Below are 23058 nucleotides of genomic sequence, written 5' to 3' on the forward strand. Positions count from 1 at the left end.
CGTGACGCGCTACCACTACATCAGGGAGTGTGTCGAGAATGGCAAGATCGCAGTGGAGTACATGAACACCCACGACCAAGTGGCTGACATTCTGACCAAATCGGGCTATGCGCGAGAAGATCGGGCTCGTCGCCACCAGGAACATCTAGATTAGGGAGAGATTGTTGGTTAATCTAGCTGTCTCTAGTTTGCTTTCAGGTTCAGTAGGTTTTCTTTTTAAGAACCGGATTAGCCGATGCGAGCCCACGATGTGTGTGCGGCCGCCGTAGCCATGTCTTGCCCTGGATCGTGGGATGGCACGACCGCGTCCGTGGGGGTGGGCTAGCGACGACCTTTCTGCTTTCACATAAAGAGCGAGAGCTCAAGCAATCAAACCGCAAGTTTACAGCGGCTCAAACCAGTTCTCGCATTTGTATGCGTGTGTTCATCTTCGCCGGAATTTCAGAGCTCACCCCGTATGCACATCGGAGCAGAGCAAGAGCAACCAGCCAGAGAAGAGCATTTCAAGGATGGCGAGCACTGTACTGCTTCTCCTGATCGTGCTGCATTTGCTGGTGGCGTCGGCGGCTCAGCGGCAGCTGCCCGTGGCGCGGCCAGGGTGCCGCGACAGGTGCGGCAACATCACTGTCCCCTACCCCTTCGGCATCGGCGCCGGCTGCTACCGCGACAGCCAAGACGGCTTCCAGCTCGAGTGCGACGACGACTCCGGCCGCTCTCCTCCTCGGCTCACCGTCGTCCATTACAACCACCGCCTGGGGGACCTCTCGCTCGCGGCCGGCGAGGCTCGCGCCTACCTCAAAGCGAGGAGGGAGTGCTACTACTCCAATGGCAGCCTCGCCTATCGGAACACGAACCACATGTCCCTCCAAGGCGCCCCCTACCTCTTGTCGTCCACCAAGAACCGCCTGGTCGCGCTCGGCTGCCCCACCCTTGGCTTCTTCGTCGACGGCCATGGTTCCTACGTCAGCGGCTGTACGTCCTTGTGCCAGCCGTCGGGGAACACCATGCCGGGCTCGTGCACCGGCCTCAGGTGCTGCCAGAGCGCGATACCCGCTGGCATCAACTTCTTCCGGCTTGTCCTGCTCAGCTTCCAGCGAACGGCAGGGACGCCCCGGGGGCAGGATGACACAAACTCCTTTACCAACAGCTCCACGGCGTGCCGCTACGTGTTCCTCGTCGAGGCGGACTGGTTCAGCTACACAGACAGCGTCTTCCTCAACCGCACCGATGAATTCATCGTCCTGCTCGTGCTCGACTGGGCCATCTGGAACGTCGACAACTGCAGCGCCGCTAGCCAAAACACGACGGACTTTGCCTGCCGAGGCGCTCATAGCGAGTGCTTCAATGTCACCAATGGCATCGGGTACCGGTGCAACTGCTCCCAGGGCTACCAAGGCAACCCGTACCTCGACGACAGATGCATAGGTAAACATTCCAATTCATTACACATGTCACACAACATTAGCAAATAATAATAGTACTACCGAAGTACTGAACTGTCGTGTTCTGCTAATATATTTGTGATTTGCCTCATCAAATGTTGAAATTGCTTTGCAAACTGAAGACATCGACGAGTGCCAACTGAAAGACGAATACCTGTGCTACGGGGTCTGCACAAACACATTAGGGAACTACACATGCCAATGCCCTCCGGGTACTAGTGGAGATGCCACTAGGAAGGATGGCTGCCAGCCAGTGGACAAGTTCACCTTAGCTCTGAAAGTCGTTACAGGTAATTTCTAAGGACAAGTTCATCTTACTTTTGCAAACTAAAGACAACGATTGATGGATGCAACATATTACACATATCTAGTTCACCTTAGCTTTGTAAACTGAAGATCTTTTTTTATGGATGATGCTGCTTCTTGGATGTCTAAACTAATGATGCAGTATGCACCGTACCATGTTTAGGAGTCAGCATCGGGGTGTTCTTGTTGGTGTTCATGTGCTTCTGGCTCTACCTGGGGCTGCAGAAGCGAAAGCTCATCAAGGCAAAGCAGAGCTTCTTTGAGCACAACGGAGGCGTCATCCTGCAGCAGCAGATGCGGTCCTACAGCGGCACCGCCGGAGGTGGTGGTGGCGGGTTCAAGATATTCTCCGAGGAAGAGCTCGAGAAGGCGACCAACAACTTCGTTGCCGATCAGATCCTCGGGCGGGGCGGCCATGGCATCGTGTACAAGGGCGTCCTCGAGGACAAGACGGTGGTGGCCATCAAGAAGTCCAAAGTGATGGAGGCGACCGAGACCAAGGAGTTTGCGAGAGAGATGCTCATCCTCTCGCAGATCAACCACCGGAACGTCGTCAAGCTGCACGGCTGCTGCCTCGAGGTGGAGGTGCCAATGCTGGTGTATGAGTACGTTTCCAATGGCACTCTCTGCCACTACATCCATGGTGGTGAGGGCCTCGACAATAACAAGGCACTCGATACCCGCCTTCGGATAGCGGCGGAGTCTGCGGAGGCGCTGTCGTATATGCACTCCTCAGCCTTCGCCCCCGATCCTCCACAGTGATGTCAAGACGGCGAACATCCTGCTTGACGAAAACCTCACTGCCAAAGTCACGGATTTTGGGGCGTCGAAGCTGGCACCAAACGACGAGGTTGAGATTGCGACATTGGTGCAGGGAACTTGCGGGTACCTGGACCCGGAGTACCTCATGACATGCCAGCTGACGGACAAGAGCGACGTGTACAGCTTTGGCGTCGTTCTGCTGGAACTCCTTACAGGGAAGAAGCCGATCCGCTTCGACGGGCCATAGGAGGGAAGGAGCCTCGTGTCCGGATTCATGACAGCGGCGAAGGTTGGTGGACACTACGAGCTCCTTGACAGCCAGGTGAGAAATGAGATGGGGCCTGAGGCATTGGAAGAAATCACGCACCTCATGATGCGATGCGTGAGCATGAGCGGCGAGGAGCGGCCGTCGATGAAGGAAGTTGCCGAGAGGTTGGAGGCGTTGAGAAGGTACCAGAGGCACCCATGGGGCCAGGCTGGTGCTGGTGATCCGGAGGAGGGGCAAAGTTTGCTTGGTAGAGAGCAACAACGTGATGTGAGTTATAAGTTCAAACCGCATGACGTGCTTGATCTCGAAGAGGGTAGCACATACACTTTTAGCTTGTAGAATTTTTTCCTGCAAGGCCTTTTAGTTTGTAGATTGTTCTCATGTTTGGTGGGACTCCTTTTTAAAGTCTGATACAAATGTGTAAAGTATTTTGGATGTGCCTCCCGAAAAAACTGGATCTCGCTCCAGTGTCACTCGTGGGCGACACTGGATACATTTCAAACACGTTTCAATCCATTAATTTCACTCAATATATTTCAGTGTGTGAAACGGCTTATTTGTGAAGTTGCCATCTTCAGTGCGTGCAACTGATATTTTGTGAAATATACTGAACTTGAAAATGATATTTGTGCAGTTGATTATTTCAATATGTGTTTCACGAGTTTGCTTATTCCATTCATTTCCATTTCCGTTATATTTCATAAATCTCAGCTTCTTGAAATGAGTGAAATTAGGTTTTTGAAATGTGTGAAACATGCTTTAAATTAGGCTCTACTTGGGGCTGCAGAAGAGAAAACTCATCAAGGCAAAGCAGAGCTTCTTCGAGCACAACGGTGGCATCATCCTACAGCAGCAGATGCGTTCCTACAGTGGCGTTGCCGGGGGAGGCGGCGGCGGTTTCAAGATATTCTCGGAAGAGGAGCTCAAGAAGGCGACAAACAACTTCGCTGCCGATCAAATCCTTGGTCGCGGTGGCCACGGCATCGTCTATAGAGGTGTTCTGGAGGACAAAACCATAGTGGCCATCAAAAAGTCCAAGATGATGGAGGCGACTGAGACCAAGGAGTTTGCGAGGGAGATGCTCATCCTCTCCCAGATCAACCATCGGAACGTCGTCAAGCTGCATGGTTGCTTCCTCGAGGTGGAGGTGCCGATGCTTGTCTATGAGTACGTCTCCAACGGAACTCTCTACCACTACATCCATGGCGGTGAGGGCCTCGACACCAACAAGGCACTCGACACCCGCCTTCGGATAGCAGCAGAGTCTGCCGAGGCCCTGTCATATATGCACTCATCGGCCTCGCCCCCAATCCTCCATGGCGATGTCAAGACTGCTAGCATCCTACTCGACGGCACCCTCACCGCCAAAGTCTCTGACTTCGGGGCGTCGAAGCTACAACCAAGTGATGAGGCTGAGATTGCAACACTGGTGCAAGGAACCTGCGGGTATCTGGACCCGGAGTACCTCATGACATGCCAGCTGACAGACAAGAGTGACGTCTATAGCTTTGGTGTTGTTCTGCTCGAACTCTTGACAAGGAAGAAGGTGTTGTGCTTTGATGGGCCAGAGGAGGACAGGAGCCTCGTGTCCCGATTCACGACGGTTGTGAAAGCCGACCAGCACGACAAGCTCCTTGATGACCAGGTGAGAACAGAGATGGGCCCAGAGGCGTTGGAAGAAGTAACGCACCTTGTGATGCATTGTGTAGGCATGATCAGGGAGGAGCGTCCATCAATGAAGCAAGTTGCTGAGGAACTGGAGGCTCTGAGGAGGTACCACAGACACCCATGGGGCCAGGCTGGTGCCGATCCGGAGGAGGGGCAAAGCTTGCTTGGCGAAGAGCAACAACATGATACATTCAGACCGCAAGATGTTCTTGATCTTGAAGAGGGTAGTACATATATTTTTAGCTTGTAGCAAAAAAAATGCTAGAGCTTTCAATTTGTAGATTGTTCCAATGTAAATTAATTCATTTGAAAATAATTGAAGTTGGACACAAATGTGTAAAATCTTATGGATGAAACAACAGAAATGCAAATTAATTCAATTAGAAAATATTTTTTTTTTGCGAGAACAGAAGAGCATGTTGATTAACAAAAGAGAAATGCAACTGAAATAACAGATAGAAATGTTCCAAACAGAAAAACAGTTGTAGCGGATGTGCTCCTCGGAAGTAACATAACATGCCCAAAATCGCGCGAGGCCATATGTCAATGTGCGCAGCCCAAGCCCAATCCTTTGGTCTGGACAAAAGCGAGTGCATGCATGGCATTGATATGGCGGGGTTCCTATACGGCACGTAGGTTGCCCGCTAGCGAGTGCCCCCCCCCCCCCCCCCCCCCCCCCGCCCCCCCCCCCCCCCCCCCAGCGTCCGCAGCTTTTTGGGCCGGCCCATATAGGATTCCTCCCCACCGGTTTTGGGAAGGTTCTAGAACCTTCCCAGAACTGGTTTTTAATTTTGTATTTCCTTTTTTTACCTTTTCTGATTAGTTTTTTTCATTTTCTCTTTTCTTTAATGTTATGTTTCTCTTTTTCTGAAATCGTGAACATTTTTTCGAAATTGTGAACATTTTTATTTTTCTCTTTTCTTTAATGTTTTGTTTCTCTTTTTTTGAAATCATGAATATTTATTTTGAAATCGTGAACATTTTTCATTTTCTCTTTTCCTTAATGTTCTGTTTCTCTTTTTTTCCAAATCGTGAACCTTTTTCTGAAATCGTGAATATTTTTTGAAATTGTGAACATTGTTTTGGAAATCATGAACATTTTTTGAAATTGTGAACATTTTTTTGAAATTGTGAACATTTTTCTTTTTCTCTTTTCTTTAATGTTCTGTTTCTCTTTTTTTGAAACCGTGAGCGTTTTTTTTTAATCATGAACATTTTTCTGAAATCGTGAACAGTTTTGAAATTGTGAACATTTTTTGAAATTATAAACATTTTTGAAATTGTGAACATTCCTTGAATCCTTGAATTTATCATTTCCCGAAAAAAAATCAAATTGTGAAGAATTTTTGAATTCACGAATAATTGGACAATTTGTAACTTTTTCTGAAATACTAATTATTTTTAAAAACAAAATAAAGCTGAAAACAGAAAAAATGCTAAAAAACAAAGGTCTCCCCGCCCCGCACATCGGCCGGCCCATGAGGGCGCGCGGGAGCCGGGAGGGTACTCGCGAGAGCTCCTATACGCCGCATTTTGCGGCGAACAGCTCACGCGACGCACAGGAGGCGCGCGACTGGGCCGGCCCATCCGCTGTCTCGCGCGAAATGTAAAATTTGCAAAAAATGATCGTGCTACCGACAGGACTCGAACGCGCGACCTGCTGCATATACGCGCTACGGGCTAGCCACCTCGTCAGAAGAGTTGCTCAGAAGCAGTGGCAGCACCACACTTAAAGAAATGGACAACAGCGGCGAAAAATAAAAAACCAGTCCGCCAAATACCAAAAAATAAAACTTACGGCAAAGGGATCCTACTCAAGTTCTCCCGCCAGAGAAGCGAGTACGTAACCACTGTAGTAACTGAGGTTTAGTATGTACAATGGCAGCCAGGAGTATATGAACTATAATCCGCGGCACATTAAAAGTTGTTTTAAAATTTGAGCAATAATTTTATAAAAAATAAAATCTTCTTGAAACATAAACATTATTAGGGGACTCAATTTTTTTTAAAACAAAACAGGAACAAAAAATTGAATACGTGAATATATATATATATATATATATATATATATATATATATATATTATGAACTACTTTTCATAAACGCAAAACATATTTTGAAAACACTAACAAAATTGGAAAACTGAATTTTTTCAAAATTAAACTATTTTTACAAGAATTGAGCATTTTTTGAATTTGGGAAATGGATTTCCAAATCATAATTATTTTTAAAATTGTGAACAAATTTCCAAATCTGCAGTATTTTTTGGAATTTGTGAACAAATTTTGGAAACAGGAAAAAAATAATTAGTAAAAAAAATTAAACACGTGAACAATTTTTTGAATTTGTGAACAAATTTTGAAACATGAACATTTTTTGAACATGTGAACGAATTTTATGAAAACCAAAAAGTTTGAATTTCCCAAACATTTTTCGGAAATTGAACGTTTTTGGAATTTGTGAACAGTTTTATGAAGAATGAACGATTTTTGAATCTTGAGAACAAATTTGGAAGCGTGGATTATTTTTTGAAGCACGAACATTTTTTTAATCTTGAGAACAAATTTTGAAACGAATAACAATTTTGAAAAATCTTGAACAAATTTGGAAGCGCTAACAATTTTGTAAAGCAAGAACATTTTTTGTTTCTTGAGAACATATTTTGAAATGGAGAACAATTTTGAAAAATTCCGAACAAATTTGGAAGTGCGAACATTTTTTAGAAACGCTATTTTTGAGAAAAAAAATGTGAAGGTTGTATGAAACAGGGAACACTTTTAGAAATTGAGAACAAAATTTGTAAGAACTCAACAATTCGAAAAAAGCAAACAATTTTTGGAAATCGAAACATTTTTGTAAAATCTCCCAAAACCTGGACATTTTTCAAATGCGAAAACAAATTTTGGATACTCGAACATTTTTTAAAACTGCAAACATTTTTTGAAACTCCTGAACAAAACTTGAAAACATGAACAGTTTATAAAACTTGCGTACATTTTTTTGAAACTCCCGGACAAAAATTGAAGCATGAACATTTTTTACAATTTGCGAACAATTCTTTAAATGGAAACATTTATGGAAACTCGCATCAAAATTTGAAAACATGAACATTTTTTGAAGTTGGTTAACAAATTTTGAAATTGGATTATTTTTTGAAACTCCCAAACATAATTTAAAAAATGAACAAAAAGAAAATAAAAATAGAAGAAAAGGAATTGAAAGATGAAATAAAGAAACAGAAAAATGAAGAAAGAAAAACAGAAAATAAGAAAAAAACAATAAATCAAAAGCAAACAGAAAAAACCAGTGAAAACCCGGTTCAAGAACCTTCTAGAAGGTTCCCAAAACCGGGACGCTGTAGCGCCTGTGCTATCTCCTAACTGGGCCGGCCCATCTTGATCGCTAGTTGCTCGCTTCTCTGTGCAAAGCCTCGACAACTCAACGCAGCGAGCGTCCAATAGGGTTTTCCGGTACTCGCTCCCGTGGCTGCGGGCGCGTACCGCGCTGTGGGAGCTCCTATTGGACGCGTTCTGCATCAAAATGTCGTCGCGATGCACAGGGGCACAGCCTGACTGGGCCGGCCCATCGCGCTGTACCGGTGGAAAGAAAAGGAAGCAAAAAAGGGGAAGGCAGGCGCCACTCAAACCTGCAACCTACAGATTCCAAGTGCATGCTCCCAGCCAGTCGACCTAACATGTATTGCTTGTAGCAATCCAATGCGCACTTATAATAACTTAGCACAACCGTACAACCGGACTTGTCTACTTTATCGAACCAGAATTACACACTGCAGTGAACATCTTAAAACAAATTGTAGATTTTTTCTGAAAGTGTATATTTTGAAATAGTGCGACCATGTTTTTCATTTCTGAACATATTTTGTACACAGGAACATATTTTATACAAAAAGTGTATATTTTTTGTACACAGTGTTCTAAATCTTGAGAACAAATTTTGAAACTGAGAACAAATTTGGAAGAACGAACAATTTTTTAAAGCACAAACATGTTTTGAATCTTCAAAACAAATTTAGAAATGGAGAACAAATTTGGAAGCGCAAACAATTTTTAAAGCATGAACATTTTTTGAATCTTGAGAACAAATTTTGAAAACACCTGAACAAATTTGGAAGCGCAAACAATTTTTAAAGCACGAACATTTTTTGAATCTCGAGGACAAATTTTGAAACAGAGAACAAATTTGGAATTATGAAATAGAGAACAAATTTGGAAGCATGAACAATTTTTTAAAGCACAAACATTTTTTTGAATCTTGAGAACAAATTTTGAAGTAGAGAACAATTTTGAAAAAATCCGAACAAATTTGGAAGCGTGAACATTTTATGAAATTCAGTATATTTTCTGCATTTCGAAAGTTTTAAACTTTTTTGTGTAATGGGAACAAATTTTGGATTTGGAGAACATTTTTCCAAAAACTGAAAATTTTATCAAAATATGGACAAAATTTGAATATTTTGAATTTCTTTTGAAAAAAGAGAAGAAAAAGAAAAGGAAAAAGAAAGAAAACAATCAAAAAAATCAGGAACATTTTTCGAAATTGTGAACAAAATTTTGAAAATGTGAACACTATTTCGGAAATATGAACAAAGTTTGATAAAAAGAACATTTCTGAAAATTCTGAACCATATTTGAACTTTTTGAAAAGGTTACAAAGAAAAATGAAAATTTTAAAAATAAAAAAAGAAAGAAAACGTGAAAAATGAAGAACACAATAAGACTGTGAAGAAAAACTAGAAAGAACCAGTAGAAGGAACAAAAGCTTTTTGGAATTACCGGAAACTGGTTTTAAGTTTCGCTTTTAGTTTCTTTAGGTTTGGCACTGTTTTCCTTACGCATCCAGGAGCTAGGCGCGGTGGCTACCGCGGCATGTACGTATACAAGAGGTCGTTGGTTCGATCCCTGTACCGACCATTTTTTGCGGTTTTAATCTCGCGAAGCGAAACCACTCGAATGGGCCGGCCCAGGTAAGCTGCGCCCTGTGCGAAGCGGCGACTAGTTGCCGCAGTTAGCGGCAAATAGGGAATTCCCCGCGCTGTATAGGCGCTCCCTCTATATATGGCGGGGCAGGGTGCCCGTAGTGGGCCGGTTTATCGGCCTAGTGGTTTCATCACGTTTGACGTCACACACGTTATTATTATTGAAATACTAAATACTTTTATTATTAAAGAAATAATTTAGTTAATTTTTAAAAGTGTTCGTTGCTAAAAAAATGTTCATGCATCATAAAAAAGTCTGCTCAACTTTTGAAAAATGTTTACACAACTCTAAAATGTATGTTACTTTTTTAAAAATGTTCACACGTTTAAAAAGTATATACATGACATTCTGCAACATGTTGTGCATTATAAAAATGTTCTTGCAATTCAAAAAATGTTTCATACCATATGTTATATTTAAATTTGTTCACATGTTTCAAAAATATGTTTGTGACATGTCAAAAATAATATTTACATATTGTAGAAAGTGGTCGCAGAGTTGAAAAAAATCATCTCATTCATTAAAATATTTCAACGTGTATTTGAAAAATATTTAACACATATTCAACAAAATGTTCAAAACATGTATTTGAGAAAATGTTAATCATGTTTTTTTACCATGTGTTGATATGTATTTGGAAAATGTTAAATGATATAAAGCATGTTTTAGATGTATACTAAAATGTACAGTTTGTGTGAAAAAAGTAGACATGAAATCATATGTTTGAAAAATAATATCATAAACGTGTACAAAGAGATGTTCTGATGTATATGAAAATTGTACACTGTGTACGAAAAAATTAGACATGTGTTCAAAAAAGAAAATTTTACCAACTATAAAGAGAGGTGATATTCTTGGTTCGTCATTTTTCACATGACGATATTGCCCCTCTAGCAAATTACATATTACGTCCGAACTGACTATCGATTCGTTTCTATCTAAATAAAATTGTGCCATCAATATTCTCTCATATCAGTCACATCGCCTCCACCTCCCTCACCCCATCCTTTTGTGCCTCCGCTCCCGTGTTTTGCCTCCTCCCCATGTCGCGTCATATCTCCACCCGTTCGTCGTCGTTGCCTGGTTCCGGCGGCGTCCACCCCGTTTCTTGACGTCACCCCAGTTCGCACCCACTGTCTCTGTTGCTTGCTTCACACTAACTCCACCGATGATGCTCGTAGGCTCTAGGTCGGCCCGTGCTCACAAGGTTGTCCAACATGATCCCACGTCGGCTCCTCGACGACCTTGTGTTTCATGTGGCTATGCTGGGATACCCTTCGTTCTGAACTGCTTCGAGCCATACCAACGAAACTTCCCGCTAGGGCAGAATGGCGGTTCCGATCTCGCCTTCATCATCAACACCACGTCGTGCCACTACGTGTTCCTCATCGAGCTTGATTGGTTCAGCTACAGCGGCCACATGTTCCTCAACCGCACGGACGACTTCAATGTGTCGGTCATGCTCAACTGGGTCATGTGGAGCGTCGGAAACTGCAGCATCGCCAGGCGCAATGCCACAGACTTCGCCTACCGGAGTGCACGCAGCAAGTACTTCAGCGTCACCAATGGCCCCAAGTACCGGTGCAGCTGCTCCTAGGGCTACAAAGGCAACATGTACCTCGACGATGGATGCATAAGTACACATGATTCCCGAGACAAGTCACACAACGTCGTAAAAAATTAATAGTTTAATAATGAAGTACAGAACTGTCATGTTCTTTTAGTAGATATATGTGATGTGTATGATCAAATGTTAAAATTATAAACTAATGACATCAACGAGTGCCAACTAGAAGAGGCGTGCCAACTCACAGATGCATTCCTACAGTGGCATTGCTAGGGGAGGCAATGGCGGTTTCAAGATATTCTCGAAAGAGGAGCTCAAGAAGGCGACAAACAACATATCCGCCTATCAGATCCTTGGCCGTGGTGGCCACGACATTGTCTATGGAGGTGTTCTGGAGGACAAATCCATAGTGCCTATCAAGAAGTCCAAGATGATGGAGGCGACCGAGACCAAGGAGTTTGTGAGGGAGATGCTTATCCTGTCCCAGATCAACCACCGGAACATCGTTAAGCTGCAATGCTGCTGCCTTGAGGTGGATGCCCATTCTGGTCTACTAGTACGTCTGCAACTACACACTCTACCACTACATCCATGGTGGCGAGGGCCTCGACACCCGCCTTAAGATAGCAGAAAAGTCTGCTGAGGCACTGTCTTATATGCACTCGTCAACCTCACCCCCAATCCTCCACGATGATGTCAAGACGGAGAACTTCCCGCTCGAAGACATCCTTACTGCCATAGTCTCTGACTTCGGGCATCCAAGCTAGCACTAAGTGATGAGGCTAAGATTGCAACATTGGTGCAAGGCACATGCGGGTACCTGGACCCGGAGTACCTTATGACATGCCAGCTGATGGATAAGGGTGACGTGTATAGCTTTGATGTCGTTGTGCTCGAGCTCTTCAAAGGGAAGAAGGTGCTCTGCTTTGACGGGCCAGATGAGGACTGGAGTCCTGTGTCTTGATTCGTGATGGCCGTGAAAACCGGCCAGCACGACGAGCTCCTTGATGACCAGGTGAGAAAGGAGATGGCCCTCGAGGCGTTCGAAGAAGTAACACACCTCGTGATGCAGTGTGTGAGCATGATCACGGAGGAGCGTACATCGATGAAGAAAGTTGTAGAGAAGTTGAAGGCTCTGAGAATGTACCAATTGCACCCATTGGATCAGGCTGGTGTTGACCCAGAGGAGGGGAAAAGTTTGCTTGGCACGGGGCAACATTGTGATGTGTATTGCAAGTTTAGATCGCATGACATGCATAATCTTGAAGACAGTATTACATATACTTTTAGCTTATAGATTTTTTGCAAAGACTTATAGTTTCTTATTTTGGAATGAAGGAGCGATCAGTGGCCGACTTTAAATTAATAAAGCCTACAACAACAAAAATGCCAAAGGTATGAAACAAGCAGTCACAAAATAATAGTTACAACTTACATGGACGCGACCCCACGCCAAAATGAGTTCAGACACTTATGGAGCCAAGGATAGCATCTTAATACGCATACTTCAGTATGACCATCTTCGGTCGTACCTCATGCCGTCCTCTCTGTCCTGAAGGGCATCGCCACCAGCTGGTACGAGGAGCGGTACGACCACATATGCTTGTACAAGAGACCGTCTTCGCTTTTGGAACTGAACCAAACACCACGCAGTCAACTAGTTCAGAGGTAAGAGCATCTCTAGCAAAGCTATCGTATTGACTCGGTCGCCATAATAACCGCTAATATGGTGATTTTGGACTAGAGTGGCACTCTAACAGAGTTCTGGGCTGCGATAATGGGACAGAAGATTTTCTCCATGGCATAAGATAGGGTACAATCAAATCCCACCTGAAAGAAATATCTAGCGTGGATGAACTGAGCACCTGCGTAACAATATCATTCTTATTGTGGACAAAAATACGATCCAAAGTTGCATATTGTTCTCAAAGGCTGGCATTTCCTAGCCACTTTTCCTCCTAAAAATAAATCCCCGACTCATTTTTTATCGCAAATGATTCAAAGCGGAAAATATGTTTCTTGGCACCATTAGTTAAGCCCCAAAGTGCAAGTCATCAGGTTTTCGTTATGCCTAAGATACCACTTTTTTAGCCTAAATACTTATTGCGTAGTAGTTTTTACCATACTCCATCCTTGGTAAATAGCCTGAATACCCATTTACTAAGCAAGGCATGATTCTTGACCTACATATCATGAATGCTAAGGCCGCCTTGGTCTTTCGGCCTATAAAACACACTCCATTTGGCTAATCTATATTTTTCTTTTCATTATCTCCTTGCCAAAAGAATCTGGATCTGAAATAATGCAGTCTTTGTAAGACCTCTTTTAGGAGTTGGAAAAAACATATAAAGAATCATATTTGTGAGGACAAAATTGATCGAGACCAGTCGACCTCCAACAAAGAGCAACTTGTCTTTCTGACTGCTCAACCATTTTTCTAAGCACTCATCTACATGTTTCCACTCCACGCTAGTGAGATGCCTATAATGAATCAAAGTTTCAAGTATTTAATCGGGAAATGGCCAAACAAGTTAGCGTAATCAGCCGCCGCCTTGCAGGCTTGTCCAAAGTAGAATAAATCACTTGTATGAAAGTTAATTTTGAGGCCCGACATTTGCTCAAATACTGAAAGCAAGAGTTTCAAGTTTTGAGCGTTGCCTGGGTAATGTTCCATGAAAAGAATCGTACCATCGACATATGGCAGAATAGAGAGGCTACTATCCACAAGGTGGGGCACTACTCCTACAATCTGCCCATCCTACTCGGCGCGGTCAATTAGAATAGACAACATGTCAGCAACCATGTTAATTAACATTGTAGACATGGGGCCACCCTAATGTAATCCTTTTTCTTGAAAGAAATTTTCAACGTCATCATTGACTTTTATAGCCGCACTACCTTTAGTAACAAAACTTTGGATCCATTGGCACAATTTATCAGAGAATCCTTTCATTCTCACAGCCTGTTGAAGGAACGACCATTCAACCTTGTCATAGGTCTTTTCAAAGTCAATCTTAAAAAAATACTTCACTCATGTTTTTTGCATGCATCTCGTGAACAGCCTCATGTCGGATTACTACTTCGTCAAGTATATTTCTTTCTTGAATGAAAGTCGTATAAAATGGCCGGACGATATGGTCAGCCATGGTGTTGAGCCTATTAGTAGACACTTTAGTGAAAATGTTAAATCTGACATTAAGGAGACATATGGGTCTATATTTTTGGATCCACTCAGCTTCCTTAATTTTTGGCAACAAAACGATCTAACCAAAATTGAGCCTGGATAGGTCAAGATGGCAGGCATGAAGACAATTGAACAACCCCAAAAGGTCAGCCTTGATGACATCCCAGAAATTCTGATAGAATTCAACGGGGAAGCCATGAGGGCCTGGATCTTTGTTATGTTCCATTTGAAACACCACTGCTTTCACCTCCTCTTCAGAGAAACGTGTTGTGGGGACATCGTTCTCTTCTGTCGTGACTTGTGAGATATCATCTGGTCGGGTTTCGTGAAGGGTGAAATTCCCTTCATCCGGCGCCCGAAACAGAGATTTTTGGTACTTGATGATATAACCTTTGAGCTATGCCTGACCTTCGCTCCACCCATCATCTTGTTGGAGACTAAAAATGCACTTCTTTCTGTGCCGATCATTGGCGAACAATTGGAAGGATCGTGTATTACCATCTTCCTTCAAGATGAAACTAGCTTTGGACCTTTGGTAATATTTGATTTCCTCTTCCTGCAAAAGACGTGCAATCTTCTTATTGGGTTGATTTTTTAAAATTCAATCTCTTGTTGAGACAAGATGCGATTTTATCGAGGTCATCTATAAATGAGGAGAGTTGTTGCTTTTCTTTTTCGTATATACCATTGGTGTGTTTCCTCCATCTAGATAGGTATTGTCTCATGGTCCTTATTTTAAAGTTTCATCTCTGAATAGGTGTTCGACCAACGTTGGGCTTGTCCCATACATTCTTGATTTTGTCTGCAAGGCCTTCTCGTTACAGCCATCTCAATTCAGACTTGAAAGGGCGGCAAGCTGATGGACTCGTAGAGTTAGAATCAAGCAAAATGGACGCGTGATCCGACAGGGCCTCGATACGCTCAAGGGTCCTGCACGTTATCAAGGGAAATTTTAGCTCCCAAACGATATCCATGAAAACCCTATCGAGTTTCTCATAAGTTGGTGTCGTACGATTATTTGCCAAAGTGAAATGTGCCCCGACATACTTGCTTCCCCAATATTCATGTTGTTAGTGATAGCATTGAATTGGAAAGGCCCTTGAGTGTCAAAACGGCATTTTTTTTCTTTCTAGTAGTTTATCGTTTTGAGGATTAGCGTTGGAGATGCCCTAAGGGCTCTGCCTTCTTGTGACAAGCATAGATGTCTGCACGTACTTACCTGCACTCCTAATTCGCTTTGTAAATAGTTGCAGTCATAAGTAATATATTCAGGGTGCAAATCTCTACTTCTCTACTATACTTAAAAAGAACGTAAGGTTTTAATGTCACCTTTCTTTTTGTCACCCCTTCGTCCAACCTTTATCATATATGATAATCAATCACATTAATTTACTTACCTTCTGAACCAATTTCACTTTAGTTTACCAATCTTCTAATCAAAATATAAGATAATTCACAGTCAGAATTTGATGAACATTTATTTACACAATCACATTATTAATGACAAATAAATCATAAGTTAACGTATTAGAATATTTATATCCCGTTGCAACGCACTTTGTTCTAGTCAACTGAAACAGACATGAGTCCAACATGTTGAAAAATCTACGCAACATGAAAAGGCGCAAATTGACTGACCTGTCACCGCCAAAATTTGACGTTAACCCAGTCCCGATCGGGGTGTCTGGCAACGAACCCAACTGCTCAAGCTGTTTCCTCAAAAAAAAAAAACTGCTCAAGCTGTGTGAGCCAGATCCGGTGACACTGGATCCATTCCTCGTTATTCCAACATCTTTTAGAGCCCTGTGTCACGAACTCGAGCTCCGCCGTAAGGTGTTCATGGTGCTCCGTAGGAAAGACACGTGGGGAAGGAGAGTGCAGAAGGCTGAGATGCTCGCGAGGGAAAGTAGGAGGAAGAGGTCAGGATGGTAGGTGGTTAGGGACACATCAGGGGAGCAGTTGAGACGAGGCAGAGAGTGAGACAACTTGGGGTGGAATATTTTGGTCCACTTGACAACTTGGGCCAATAAACAATGCGGGCACGCCATGGAAGACCAGCCAAGTCAAGCCTGCGTGGTCTCCTCTCCCAGTTCGGTAAATGCATCTATCTCCTTCCTCCCTTCTTGGCATGATCCTAGTCAAGACTTGTCACTGGTCGTCGCCTTAGGTCAACTCCACCGCGCGATCTCAAACGAACGTCCAGTTTAGCTGGATTTTATTCCTTTGGAGCGGCAATGGGTTTGCCCATATCCGCGTTTGTCCGATGGATCGTGGGTGTGCCCAACGCACGACCGCACCCCAAAACATGTCCGGGGTGGACGTGATTAAAAAAATATAAAAACTTAAATGAAATGACTAAATAGTTAAAAAACATAAAACATATATAGGGGTCATGGCCACAAAACGGCCCAATTTCTCAGTCCATTTAAACGGCCCAGGTTCATAATTAACATAAAAACAAAATAAAAAAATGCCTCCTGCGCGCTCTTGCCGTGCCCGTCGATGCCGTGGCCGTCGCCATCTTCACTGGCCGCCGGTGTCGTCGACGTCGCTGACGAGGTCGACGTAGTCCGACGGCGTCCACAGGTGGGCCGACGGCGTGGTGCACAGGGGCGGCGGGCTGGAAGGTGGCCGGTGCCTGCACCACCTCCTCCCGAGGCGAGGTGTCCCGCTCCGGCGACCGCGGCGGCGTGGGGCACCAGTTCACGCCCCCACGGCGGCCGCCATCTGCTCAGCGGTGCACGACCTGTTGGGGAACGTAGCAGAAATTCAAAATTTTCCTACGTGTCACCAAGATCTATCTATGGAGAGACTAGCAACGAGGGAAAGGAGAGTGCATCTACATACCCTTGTAGATCGCTAAGCGGAAGCGTTCAAGAGAACGGGGTTGATGGAGTCGTACTCGTCGTGATCCAAATCACCGATGATCCTAGTGCCGAACGGACGGCACCTCCGCGTTCAACACACGTACAGCCCGGTGACGTCTCCCATGCCTTGATCCAGCAAGGAGAGAGGGAGAGGTTGAGGAAGACTCCATCCAGCAGCAGCACAACGGCGTGGTGGTGGTGGAGGAGCGTGGCAATCCTGCAGGGCTTTGCCAAGCACCGCGAGATATGAGGAGAAAGAGAGGGAGGGCTGCACCAACAGGCAGAGATCAGATCATCTGTTATGGGCAGCCCCAGGCCTCACTATATATAGGGGAGAGGGAGGAGGGTGCGCCCCCTCTAGGGTTCCCACCCCTAGGGGGGGCGGCAGCCCTAGATGGGAAAGGGGAGGCGGCCAAGAGGGGGGGAGAGGGGGCGCCCCCTAGGGTGGGCCTTAGGCCCATCTAAGCCTAGGGTTTCCCCTCTCTCCTCCTTTGCTGCGCCTTGGGCCTTGTGGGAGGCGCACCAGCCCACTTAGGGGCTGGTCCCTCACCACCCTTGGCCCATGCAAGCCTCCGGGGCATGTGGCCCCACTTGGTGGACCCCCGGGACCCTCCCGGTGGTCCCGGTACGTTACCGATAAACCCCGAAACTCTTCCGGTGACCAAAACATGACTTCCCATATATAAATCTTTACCTCCGGACCATTCCGGAACTCCTCGTGACGTCCGAGATCTCATCCCTGACTCCGAACAACATTCGGTAACCACATACAAACTTCCTTTATAACCCTAGCGTCATCGAACCTTAAGTGTGTAGACCCTACGGGTTCGGGAACCATGCAGACATGACCGAGACACCTCTCCGGCCAATAACCAACAGCGGGATCTGGATACCCATGTTGGCTCCCACATGTTCCACGATGATCTCATCGGATGAACCACGATGTCAAGGACTTAATCAATCCCGTATACAATTCCCTTTGTCTAGCGGTATTGTACTTGCCCGAGATTCGATCGTCGGTATCCCTATACCTTGTTCAATCTCGTTACCGGCAAGTCTCTTTACTCATTCCGTAACACATCATCCCGTGATCAACTCCTTGATCACATTGTGCACATTATGATGATGTCCTACCGAGTGGGCCCAGAGATACCTCTCCGTTTACACGGAGTGACAAATCCCAGTCTCGATTCGTGCCAACCCAACAGACACTTTCGGAGATACCTGTAATGTACCTTTATAGCCACCCAGTTACGTTGTGACGTTTGGTACACCCAAAGCATTCCTACGGTATCCGGGAGTTGCACAATCTCATGGTCTAAGGAAATGATACTTGACAATTAGAAAGCTTAGCATACGACTACACGATCTTGTGGCTATGCTTAGGATTGGGTCTTGTCCATCACAATCATTCTCCTAATGATGTGATCCCGTTATCAATGACATCCAATGTCCATGGTCAGGAAACCGTAACCATCTATTGATCAACGAGCTAGTCAACTAGAGGCTTACTAGGGACATGGTGTTGTCTATGTATCCACACATGTTCTGAGTTTCCTATCAATACAATTCTAGCATGGATAATAAACGATTATCATGAACAAGGAAATATAATAATAACTTATTTATTATTGCCTCTAGGGCATATTTCCAACACGACCAGCTCCACCCCTGGCCCATCAGGTCAGGGTGGAACGCGGCTACCAGCGGCTCCTCCACCACCTCCTCCTTTGGCACCATCTCCACCTCGGGATGGCGACGTCGCCGACCGCAGAGAGGGCCATCGTCTCCTCGAGGCCCGGCCATTGGCGCTCATCGTGCGTGTTCATGGAGTCCGCCATGACACGCGCCATGAGCCGGGCCTCCTCCTCCGCTGTCATGCGAGGAGGTGGGCGTGGCGATGGAGATGGCGACGGCGACGGCGTAGGCGTCAGGCCGCGCACCCGCGTACGCCCGCGCGCCTGGGGAGCCGCTCGGGGCTTACGTCACCTCCGCGGCCCCGTCGACGTGCCGGCGAAGAAGGACGCCCGCCGTATGTCGTGCTCATCGCGGAACCAAGTGTCCCACAATGGCGAGTCGGGGCGTACCTCTCGTCGTAGTAGAGGTCGTCCAGGAGGAGGCGATGGCGGCGCTGGATCTCCTGGCGGCGCGCACGGCCGCTCAGCGGGACCGGCGGGATCGGCACGCGGTCGACCGACAGGTGCCAGTTATTGGGGAGATGGACGTCGCTCCAGGGTAGCGGCTTCCTCGTCTGCCAATAACGCGGCAGACAGCCGCCTCGATGTAATGCCGGTCGCGCTCGCCGGTGGCCGTGGGCGCGATGGAGAACGCGGGCAGCGCGGGGGCCCGATGCGGTGGCGTTGGCGATGCGGGCTCCTCCTTCTTTACGGAGCCGCGGCGGCGTCCCGACGAGGAGCCAGCCTCACGGTCGTGCTTGCCTTTGCGGCCGTAGTTCCATAGCCCCATGGCTGCGGGTGGCCGGCCGGCGAGTTCTTGGCTAGGGTTTGGGACTGGGGCTGTCGAGGTTCGAGGAGGCCGCGGAGTGGTGTGGGGCAGTGTGGATGATGACCGGTCCACGGTTCCCATTTAAAAAGGACCGCGACCCCTCGCCTGGGCGGACGACAGGCGGGGCCACCCGCGCGTGCGCGTTGATGTGGGCGGGTGGGAGGTAGGTGGCCGCGTGCCACGCGGCCTCGACGCGGACGAGGCGCGCGTCTGTTTGATGTCCGACGCGACCCAAACCCAGCGCAAGTTTACGCTTGAAATGAATCGGCCCGGACACAAAACGGATCAGATGGATTTGGGCCGTCGCGCGCTGTGCCGGCTCATTTGTTTGTTTTACCCCTAGCGAATGGGGCCGGACAGAATGGGGTCGCGCGTGGAGTTGGCCTTACATTCATCGTCGGTCCATCAATCATCATGCACTGAACTAGCCAATGTGTATATTTCTGTATTAGTATATATAGTACTGTGTATCGGAGCAGAGCAACCAACGAGAGAGAGGGAGAGACGAGCATCTCGAGAATGGCGACCACCGTAGTGCTGCTGCTGATCGTGCTGCACTTGCTGGTGGCGACGGCGGCGGCGGCGACGGCACAGCGGCAGCTGCCCGTGGCACGGCCGGGGTGCCGGGACAGGTGCGGCAACATCACCGTTCCCTACCCCTCGGCATCGGCGCGGGCTGCTACCGCGATGCACGCGCCTACAGCCCCTTCGAGCTCGAGTGCGACGACGGCCACTCCCCTCCGCGCCTCGTGACCGCCAACCAAAATAACCAACTCGCAGACCTCTCCCTCGAGGACGGCGAGGCCCGCGCCTACCTCAACGCCACACGCCGGTGCTACAAGTCCACAGGGGGAATCGTCGGGCGGAACACCAACAATGCGTACATGACCCTCTTAGGCACCCCCTACCTCTTCTCGTCCACCAAGAACCGCTTCGTCGCGCTCGGCTGCCCCAACCTCGGCTACTTCGTCGACGGTGCCGGCTACTACGTCAGCGGCTGCATGTCCGTGTGCCGCCCCTCGCGGGAGGCCATGCCAGGCCCGTGCACCGGCGTCGGTTGCTGCAAGAGCGAGATACCCCCCGGCCTCCATTTCTACGAGACTACCATTCGCAACTTTCCGCCGGGAGGGAAGGACTACACCTTCTACTCCAACAGCACGCCGTGCCGCTACGTGTTCCTCGTCGACAAGGAGTGGTTCAGCTACAACGACCGAGTCTTCCTCAACCGCACTGACGACTTCGACGTGCCCGTCGTGCTCGACTGGGCCATCCGGAACGTCGGCAACTGCAGCGCCGCTAGGCAAAACACGACGGACTTCGCCTGCCGAGGCGCTCATAGCGAGTGCTTCAATGTCACCAATGGCCTCGGGTACCGGTGCAACTGCTCCCAGGGCTACGACGGCAACCCCTACCTCGAGGTCCTCGACGGTGGATGCACAGGTACAGACTCTGATTCCCAAATGAATTATGAAGTGTTGTGCTCTGTTGCTACATTTGCGATTTGCCTGATGAAATGTCGAAATTGCTTTGCAAACTGAAGACATCAACGAGTGCCAACTGAAAGGCGAATACCCGTGCTACGGGGTCTGCAATAACACGCAGGGAAGCTACACTTGCCAGTGCCATCCCGGGACAAGCGGAGATGCCACCAGTAAGGATGGCTGCCGGCCAAAGGACAAGTTCACCTTAGCTCTCAAGGTCGTTACAGGTAACACATTCCACTTGTCTTCTTGGTTCCTCATGCAATTTCTTTTCGTCCATCCTATTTACAGATATTGTTCTTACCGGGAATCTAGACTAATGATAAAGTATGCAATGTGGGCATATCCAGGAGTCAGCGTGGGGGTGTTCTTGTCGGTGTTCATGTGCTTCTGGCTCTATCTAGGGCTGCAGAAGCGGAAGCTCATCAAGGCAAAGCAGAGCTTCTTCGAGCACAACGGAGGCGTCATCCTGCAGCAGCAGATGCATTCCTACAGCGGCACTGCCGGAGGTGGCGGTGGCGGGTTCAAGATATTCTCTGAAGAAGAGCTCGAGAAGGCGACCAACAACTTCTCTGCCGATCAGATCCTCGGGCGGGGCGGGCACGGCATCGTGTACAAGGGCGTCCTCGAGGACAAGGCGGTGGTGGCCATCAAGAAGTCCAAAGTGATGGAGGCGACCGAGACCAAGGAGTTCGCGAGAGAGATGCTCATCCTCTCCCAGATCAACCACCGGAACGTCGTCAAGCTGCACGGCTGCTGCCTCGAGGTGGAGGTGCCAATGCTGGTATATGAGTACGTCTCCAACGGCACCCTCTACCACTACATCCATGGCGGTGAGGGCCTCGACAATAACAAGGCACTCGATACCCGCCTTCGGATAGCGGCGGAGTCTGCGGAGGCGCTGTCGTATATGCACTCGTCAGCCTCACCTCCGATCCTCCACGGTGATGTCAAGACGGCGAACATCCTGCTTGACGACAACCTCACTGCCAAAGTCACGGATTTCGGGGCGTCCAAGCTGGCACCAAACGACGAGGTTGAGATTGCGACATTGGTGCAGGGAACTTGCGGGTATCTGGACCCGGAGTACCTCATGACATGCCAGCTGACGGACAAGAGCGACGTGTACAGCTTTGGCGTCGTTTTGCTAGAACTCCTTACAGGGAAGAAGCCGATCCGCTTCGACGGGCCAGAGGAGGGAAGGAGCCTCGTGTCCGGATTCATGACAGCAGCGAAGGTTGGTGGACACTACGAGCTCCTTGACAGCCAGGTGAGAAATGAGATGGGGCCTGAGGCATTGGAAGAAATCACGCACCTCATGATGCGATGCGTGAGCATGAGCGGCGAGGAGCTTTCGTCGATGAAGGAAGTTGCCAAGAGGTTGGAGGCGTTGAGAAGGTACCAGAGGCACCCATGGGGCCAGGCTGGTGCTGGTGATCCGGAGGAGGGGCAAAGTTTGCTTGGTAGAGAGCAACAACGTGATGTGAGTTATAAGTTCAAACCGCATGACGTGCTTGATCTCGAAGAGGGTAGCACATACACTTTTAGCTTGTAGAATTTTTTCCTGCAAGGCCTTTTAGTTTGTAGATTGTTCTCATGTTTGGTGGGACTCCTTTTTAAAGTCTGATACAAATGTGTAAAGTATTTCGGATGTGCCTCCCGAAAAAACTGGATCTCGCTCCATTGTCACTCGTGGGCGACACTGGATACATTTCAAACACGTTTCAATCCATTAATTTCACTCAATATATTTCAGTGTGTGAAACGACTTATTTGTGAAGTTGCCATCTTCAGTGCGTGCAACTGATATTTTGTGAAATATACTGAACTTGAAAATGATATTTGTGCAGTTGATTATTTCAGTATGTGTTTCACGAGTTTGCTTATTCCATTCATTTCCATTTCCGTTATATTTCATAAATCTCAGCTTCTTGAAATGAGTGAAATTAGGTTTTTGAAATGTGTGAAACATGCTTTAAATTGAAATGAGTGATAAATTTATTTTGAAAAA

The 23058-nt window shown here is 47.0% G+C and overlaps 1 protein-coding gene and 3 pseudogenes across 1 annotated transcript; all 4 read left to right on the forward strand.

Moving 5' to 3' along the window:
• The first annotated feature begins 509 nt into the window (after window positions 1-509).
• On the forward strand, window positions 510-3636 carry LOC125512938 (annotated as a pseudogene).
• LOC125517005 (wall-associated receptor kinase 3-like) lies at window positions 3195-4696 on the forward strand. The gene is made up of 2 exons (XM_048682243.1): window positions 3195-3283; window positions 3547-4696. Exons 1-2 carry the CDS (start codon window positions 3195-3197, stop codon window positions 4694-4696), a joined length of 1239 nt encoding a protein of 412 aa, XP_048538200.1.
• Window positions 4697-11257: 6561 nt separating this feature from the next.
• LOC125512939 lies at window positions 11258-12307 on the forward strand (annotated as a pseudogene).
• A 7763-nt stretch (window positions 12308-20070) lies between these two features.
• On the forward strand, window positions 20071-22794 carry LOC125512940 (annotated as a pseudogene).
• The last annotated feature ends 264 nt before the right edge of the window (window positions 22795-23058 follow it).

Source organism: Triticum urartu, chromosome 6, assembly GCF_003073215.2.
Source record: "Triticum urartu cultivar G1812 chromosome 6, Tu2.1, whole genome shotgun sequence".
NCBI classification, from domain to species: Eukaryota; Viridiplantae; Streptophyta; class Magnoliopsida; order Poales; family Poaceae; genus Triticum; species Triticum urartu.